The sequence below is a fragment of the Belonocnema kinseyi genome, chromosome 9 (assembly GCF_010883055.1).
Source record: "Belonocnema kinseyi isolate 2016_QV_RU_SX_M_011 chromosome 9, B_treatae_v1, whole genome shotgun sequence".
Classification (NCBI taxonomy): domain Eukaryota; kingdom Metazoa; phylum Arthropoda; class Insecta; order Hymenoptera; family Cynipidae; genus Belonocnema; species Belonocnema kinseyi.
Window position 1 is genome coordinate 127,281,950 of NC_046665.1, and position 8,303 is coordinate 127,290,252.

Genomic DNA, 8,303 nt, shown 5'->3' on the forward strand with positions numbered 1-8,303 from the left:
ATTTGTAAAATATTGAAAAACCTCAATTTAAATTATGTTAAATTATTTTCATTTTAAATAGTTTTAAAATCCTTAAAATGCTTCGAAATTCTATTTCAAGATTTTGAAAAATTTACATGTTGTATACAATTTTTTCAAATTAAAAAATATTATTAAAAGTTTTTCACAACTTCTACATATCTTTTAAAATTATTCAACTTACTCGACTTTTTCTAAGAATAATAAGTGTTTAATTGCTATTTATACAACAAAATTTAAGAAGTTGACTTACAAATTAAATTTTTTTAAATAGACCAATTAAAATTGTAATATTCAAGTCCCATTTTGAGTATTTTATTTATAATTGCTGATTTTAAATGTACATTTAGATATTTTTAAATATTAAATAATTGTTCTTTCTCTTAATTGAAAAATTTAAAATGACGTGGTTTAAAAATGGAATATTTTAGACTGAAATTTAATAAAAGCCTTTAATTATAAATAAATTATTTAAAAGTTATTTTATAATTAAAAATAGTTTATAAAGTTTCAATAGTGCGCTCACATTTGTTTAAGACTTTCCAATTGAAACAGTTTAATTTTTAACGTTAAAATCGCGAAATTCTAAAATTGTGAACTGATTTCGAATCGTCTTCTAAAATCAATTATTATTTATTTTTAAAATTTTAGAGTTCAATTTAAATTTAAAAATCATAATTTAATTCATATTCACAATTGATCAACTAAAAATGTTTTTTTTTTATCGAAAATCTTCAATCTTAAACGGTTCTAATTTTTAATTGCTTAAGTCTTTAAAACTGCATTTTGAAATTCTTTTAATTCAAATGCGCATTCTAAACTGAATGCTATCATAATTGAAAAAGATCACAATTTAACTAATTATTTAAAAAACGGTCCAGCGGCCACCCTGAAAGAAGCATTTTTAACAGAACACTTCAATTTTCAACTCAGAAACAAAATATTCTGATCAAAAAGACAAATTTTAAATAAAATAATTCAATTTTCAATCAGAGATGAAGCAAAAATAATTAATCCTAAACTGGAATAGTAAAATTTTCAACCAAAAAGAAGAATTTTTATTAAATGATCGAATATTAAACGAACACATTAAACTTCAACCAAAAATAGTTGCATTTTAACCAAATAATTGAATATTTCAGAAAACAGTTTGATTCATATTGAAAAAAGGTGAATTTTAAATAAAAAAAGGACCTACTTTCTGTCCAAGGAGATGAATTTTCGACAAAATAGTAAAAAGTTTAACCAGATATTCGTATTTTGAAACAAAAACATTAAACTTTAACCAAAAACCGTTGAATTTTTAATACGAAAATTTAATTTTTTAAAAAATAGCTTAATTCTCGACCAAAAATTAAATGTTTGATATTTTAAAAACCAATTTCAAAAAAAAAAAAAAATAGTATTTTTAACACGAAAATGTGATTTTTCAACAAAAATATGAATTCTCAACAAAAAAATTAAATGGTTGATACATTAACAACAAACATCGAAATTTCAACAAAATAGTTAAATTTTTAACAAAAAATTTGATTTTCAACGAATAAGTTGAATTTGTAAACCAAGAGTTTAACTTTCAAACCAAAAAGTTGAATTCTTAGACAAAACGACGAATTTTTAACGAAGAAAATTAAATTTCTACCGAAAAAGAGATTATTAACAAAGTACATCAATTTGAAAATAAATAATTGGATTTTTAACCAGATATGATTTTTTAACCAAAATGAGAAATCTTTATTTCTGCAACCAAGAAAATTAATTAATAATAAAGTAGATCAGCTTTTAAGTAAAAAATACAATTTTTCTGCAAAACCGTTGAATTTTCAATCCGCAAATATTAATTTTCTGTCAAAAAAAGGAATTTTCAACTAAATAATTAAAATTTCCACCACAGAGATCAATTTTCAATAAAAATAATGAATCTTCAACCAAAAAAAAAAAAAGAATTTTTAACAAAGTGGTTCAACTTTTAACCCAGATTTCAAGTTTTCGAATGAAAAAAAAAACGATTTTTCAACAACTACAGAGTTTTCAGTGATGACAGAAAAAAATGTCATTCAAATTTTTGAAGTTTCGAACGATAATACGAATTTTTTGTAAAACAGTTGCATTTTCAACAGGAAATTTAACTTTAAATCAAACAGTTACAGTTTTAACCAAAAAACAGGAAATTTTAATCAAAAAGATTACTTTTCTGTCAATAAAGACGGATTTTGAATTAAAAAAGATCAATTAAAAAAAGACGGAAAAATTACATTTTCTGTTAAAGAATCAATTTTAAATAAAAGAGCGATTTTCCAACAATAAAATTCAATTTTCCATCAAGGAGATGAATCCTCGATTAAATAAAAATAAATTTTTAACAAAGTGACTTAACTTTTAGCCAACTAGTTGAACTTTCAATTAAAAAAAAATTAATATTCAATCAAAAATAAAACAGTCACACTTTTAGTTGAAAAACATTAATTTTTTAACAACAACAAAATTATATTTGATATAAAAAAAAGTATTTACAAACAAAAAAAGTATTTTCAACCAAAAAGATGAATTTTCAACAACAGAAAAATGATTTTTTAATAAAGTGGTACAACTTTAATAAAAAAATTGAATTTTTTACGAATAAAACACTCGAGGAATAATGCACTAGTATATACTTGTAAAATTTCTAACGTACAATCTATTACAGACGAAATAAAACACAATTTGAATTAAAAATAAATAAATTTCTAATTTATTTTCCTTGACAAGTATTTCAAGTGCCTTTCTTTGAAAGCCCCGGAGTTTTGCAAGAATTTGTTTAAAAATAAAAAAATGGTGTGGGATAACTTAGTGAAATTTCAATCAATTGAGAATACTTTCAATATATTGAGAAAAAAAATTATTATATTTTACAAAATGACATGAAATTGTTGTTGAAGTTGAAAAAAATCATGATATTGGCCGCCATAAAGTGTCGATTTAATAATTCGTATTGTTTAATTCCTTGTACCTTGAATGGTTGGCCGTAAATACTGTCGCCTCCTTCTCCTGTTCCCAGAGGATCACCACCTTGAGCGATAAAACCTTTGACTATCCTGTGAAATATTGTATTGTTATAATAACCATCGTAACACAATTTAATGAAATTTTTGCAAGCTTTGGGAGCTTCTTTAGTCCAGAGTTCGATATCAATATCTCCAACTGATGTCTTCAACATCACCTAGAATTACATTTTATTTTTTACAACTAATAACAATATTAATTGATTATTTATTTTATTCATATTATTAAAAATACTTACTTTTCCCGTAGTCGGTGGTTCCTGGATATAAATATTACTCATTTCTACTCTTTATTGACGCAACCAAAATAATTTTCACGACTTGAATTACTGTAATAAAAAATAAATTATTGATAACATTATTCTTGCAAGAAATATTTATTTAAAACATATCATTCTTATTGATCTCATTTTTTTCACAAATTTATTTAGGTTTCATAAAAAAAAAAAACAAGTGATTGAACTTTAAGCGAAAAACAATTAATTCTAAACAACAAAAATGTAATAGTTGATATTTTCATTAAAAAAGGTTTTAATTTTAAATGAACGGTTGAATTCAACCAAAAAGGTAGAATTTCAACAACAACAAAAAAAAAGAGAGAAAAGTTGAATCCTCAAATAAAGCATATTAATTTTTAACCGGTTTCATTTTTAACCAATTAAATATGGACTTTCCGCAAAATGAATAAATTTTAAACAAAAAAATTAATCTTCACAGATTATTAATATTCTAGCAGAAAAGACGAATTTTTAACAAAATAGTTCATTTTTCAGCCGAGAAAAGATTAATTTTGTACCACGAAAACGAATTTTCAACAAATTACGTACATTTTCAACTAATTAGTTAGAACAATGGATGAAATATTAGTTTTATTGTATTAAATTATTGTTAATTTTTTTCGCTTGTACAAATTTTTAACGAAATTGGAGTCAAAAGACGTTGAGTTTTGTATCAAGAGGTAGAATTTTCTACCAAAAATTTTGAATTTTCAAGTCAAGTAGATGAATTTCGTACAAAAAAGTTAAATTTTCAACTCGAATATATAAAATTTCAACAAAAACGTTAATGTTCAACAAAATAATTAAATTTTTAGTTGAAGAAAATTAATTTTTACTATGAACCAAGTAGTAGAATTTACTACCTTAAAAATTAATTTTCAACTAAGAATATTAATTTTCTACCAGAAAAAAAAACAAATTGTCAACAAAATAAATAAATTTTTAACCGAATAGTTCAATTTTCAACCAAGAAAAGATTAATTTTGTTACAAAAAAAACGAATTTTCAACTAAATAGTTAGAACAGTCGACGTAATGTTAGTTTATATTTTATTCATTTTTTCTCGTTTCTACAAATTTTGTATCAAATAGTTGAATTTTCCAGCCGAATAGATGAATTTCTTACAAAAAAAAAGTTAAATTTTCAGCCCGAAAGTATAAAATTTCAACGAAAAATTTCATTTGCAACAAAATTGTTAAATTTTCAGTTTAAGAAAATGAATTTTTACTCTGAACCAAGTATTAGAATTTTCTACCTGAAACGATGAATTTCCAACTAAGAATATTAATTTTATACCAGAAAAAAGCGATTTTTCAACAAAATACATACATTTTTAACCAAATATTTGAATTTTCAACCAATAAAAGATTCTTTTTTTACCAAGAAAACGAATTTTCAACTAAATAGTTAGAACAATGAATGTAATTTTAATTTATATTTTATTCAATTATTTTTTTTGTTCTACAAATTTTTAACAAAAATAAATTTTGTATCAAATATTTGAACTTTTCAGCCGAAAAGATGAATTTATTACAAAAAATTTAAATTTTCAACCCGAAAATATAAAATTTCAACAAAAATGTTAATTTTCAACAAAATAGTTCATTCTTCAGTTATTATTTAACAAAATACATAAATTTTCAATTAAGAAGAGAATTTTCTAACGAAAAAAAAGTATATTTTTTTGTTTCTACAAATTCTTAACTACATAGTTCAATTCTTAAACTAAAAAATATCAATTTTCCACAAAAAATAGAATAGTTAAATTTTAATAAAGAAAATTGATTTTCATTCAAAAAAATAATTTTTTGCAGAAAAGTTTTAAAATTGAATTTTCTACCGAATGGTTGCATTTTCAAGTAAAAATGGCGAATTTTCAACACAACAATTAGATTTCCTAATAGAAAATCTAATTATTGTGTCGAAAATTCGGTAAAAAAAATTAATTTTTAGCTTTCAATGAAGTTTCAATGAAATTTAATTTTATACTAAAATCGATGAATTTTTAAATAAAAAGATAAATTCGCTAGCGGAAAAAGACGAATTTTTATTAAATTCAAGAGTTCTTAATCAAAAACTTGAATTTCTCACTAAAAACAAAAATTTGTAAACAGAAAGATTAATTTACTATAAAAAAGACGAATTTTTGACCAAATTCACGAATTCTGAACCAAAAAGTTCAATCTTCAAATAAAAAATAAAAATTTTTAAACAAAAATATTAATTTATTTAAATGTAATTTTCAACCTAAATGTTTGAATTATTCAACCAAAAAGATTAAATGCCTAAAAAAACTTTCGACAAGAAAGTTAGTTAAATTTTCAGTTAAAAAAATTAATTGTTAGGAAAAAATGTATTTTCAAAAAGATTTGAATCAAAAATTAAAAACGGTTCAATTTAACAAACAAAAGCGAAGTTTTAACCAAATATTTGAATCCTCAACTAAAACTGATTTATTTTCAACCCAACAGTTGCATTTTTCAACCAAAAATCAATTTTATACAAAAAAAAACGAATTATCAAGAAAATACATAAAAATGTTTATTCAAAGTCTTAAATTTTCTAATAAATTGCTGAATTTTCGACCTGATAATATAAATTTTTAACAAAACAGTTGAATTTTTAACGAAAAATTAAATTTTTAACCAAAAACGACTAATTGTTAACCAGACTGTTGCATCTGTAACCAAAAAGGTGAAATTTCTATAGAAGGATATGATTTTTTTAACAAAAAATCTGAGTGTTTGATAAAATGGTTGAATTTTTAACCAAAATAAATTTTTAGTACACAAATTTTCAAGGGAAAATGTAATTTTTATCCAGACAGTTGCATTTTTAACCAAAAAAGATGAAATTTCTATAGAAAGAGATGATTTTTAAAAACTAAAAATATGAATGTTTAACAATTTCAAAGAATTCAAAAATTTTGTAATTTGTAGACTAAAGAATATCATTTAAAATGAATATTAAAGTTGCTTTTTTTTAATTTCTAGAATATCGGGTTAGATAACTAGAAATTTTGCTTAAAAAATATCTAGTTAATTATTCATCGTACACCTTTTTTTTATTTATTCTTGTTTTGTTATAAAACGTCTGTGGGATGACCGACTACCATAATCATTTTTTTTTACTTTTGCTCCTAAAATGTCCTTAGGATTACAGACCACTATAATAAGTTAAAAAATCTCTAATAGTACAAATACTTTGTAATTAAATTTTTAGATTATTTTTTTGAAGGTTTAATTATTTGGGAAATAAAAATCGAGTTTTATCAAAAAGGGCCTTTCGATTATTTTGGTTTCTAGTCTCAAAATGTTGGTATAGCCCGACCGTGATCCGTTTCCTTGGATATCGACCCAACATTAATGTTACTCCTCCCTTCTCATTAGAATCAGACTGTCATTTTCACAAATCAACAATGGCAAAAAATCCAAACAAGACCCTGAAAAATGATTATTTTCCGAAAAATCGCCTCTCGGAATTTCGTCTCGAGAAAATAAAACAACGCCAGGCAATTAATTTATCGAAAAAGATATCAAGATTCTACGAGAAAAAACTTTCAAATTCGGAAATTGAACCAGAAATTGTCCAGGACGAAAGTACTAAATCTTTGTTTCTCTCAAAACTGAGTTCCTGGGCAAAGGATATTCCTGTCGAAGGTCTGTCACCAGAGTGGGAGAAAAATATCAAAAAGTCAGTTCTGAATTTATTCAAAAAGAAATACGATCGTTTTCTAAAATCCCTGATTGAAGAAATCAGACAAAATTATCTCGAGGAAATGCAAAATTTCGCGCTGAGTACGATTCTTGCAATCGAAACAAATCAAGATAATTTACAAAAAAATGATGACTCATTCCACAAAAGCCGTAATTCTAATTCTGAATACTGTGAGACTTTTTCCAAAAATCGTAAATCTTTATCCAAAAAGTATTTCCTCTCCGAAAATCTTGTCAGATTTATAATGAAGACGGCATTTTTCAATTTGCCTCAACTTTTCATTGACTTGATTCAGTATCGAGTCTTGGGAGTTCTTCCCTTATCAGAATTCGAGAGAAAAATAAAAAAAGACGTGAGAAAAGCCTCGATAAACATTCTGAGTCACTACTACAGTAAAGTAGTAAAAGCTCTTCCAAAATTAAGTATAAAAAACATCAATCCCAGTGTTCGTTCTCGAGTAATTAACTCAGCGACAGTTTTGTTTGCCCGGCAAATTTTGGAAATAAAAATGAAGACGATATGTCATTTGATAAATTCGATAAAAAATCCACTCTCTTCTCCACTATTAAAATTGGATCTGATTTTTGAGAACAATAGTCTGATCATAAAGCCGAGTCTTGAAGAAATCCGAACCACTTATCACGAGATTATCGATATCGTTTCGAATATTGCTCAAGATCTCGTTCCTTTCGAAAGCTGGCTTGACATCAAAACTGAGCAAGACTTCATCAAAGTCAAACTACCAGAGTGGTTTCTTCAAGAATCTCATGATAAATTGGAACAAGTTTTGGAAAACATTTTCCACTCCCTCAACGAATATCATTTTCGGGTGAATGAAGAATTTCAATTCATCTCAGCAGTAGAAACGAAGCCAAACATTTTGAAATTGGTCTCTGAGAATCGAGAATTTGAAGAATATTGTTCCCAGGTAAAGAAAATTTTAAGAGAATAATTCATTCATATTCATATTCATTTTTCCGTATAATTATTTTCGAAAAAAGTAAATAAAAATAGATTAAGATAAAAAAGGGCCAACATAAAATAGAATAGTTAAAAACTCATTTAAAAGATTATTTTTCAACCAAAAAAAAAGAAGTTTTGAAGAAAGAAGATCAATTTTTTCCAAAAGCATAAAATTTTTAACAAGAATAACACAGGTCGACAAAATTTGACAAAGGTCCGGAACCAGAGACCAGACCTAGTATACCCGAAGGTTTTTGCTGCGCTGAATCCGAATCCGACCTCAGAA

At 24.6% G+C, this 8,303-nt stretch overlaps 2 protein-coding genes across 2 annotated transcripts in view; one reads left to right on the forward strand and one right to left on the reverse strand.

The window, feature by feature from the left end:
* The window catches only part of LOC117179632 (spliceosome-associated protein CWC27 homolog), a 36,882-nt gene that overhangs the window by 11,461 nt on the left and 17,118 nt on the right, over positions 1-8,303 (reverse strand). The window contains exons 2-3 of the mRNA XM_033371634.1: positions 3,299-3,388; positions 3,008-3,217 (exon numbers count right to left, since the gene is read on the reverse strand). Coding sequence (XP_033227525.1) covers positions 3,008-3,217; positions 3,299-3,340 — 252 coding nt within the window. The 5' untranslated portion in view covers positions 3,341-3,388. The remainder of the gene's footprint in view (positions 1-3,007; positions 3,218-3,298; positions 3,389-8,303) is intronic.
* Positions 6,756-8,303, forward strand: part of LOC117180740 (dynein heavy chain 12, axonemal-like) — an 18,074-nt gene continuing 16,526 nt past the window's right edge. The window contains exon 1 of the mRNA XM_033373230.1: positions 6,756-7,982. Within this exon, the coding sequence (XP_033229121.1) occupies positions 6,756-7,982 (1,227 nt within the window). The remainder of the gene's footprint in view (positions 7,983-8,303) is intronic.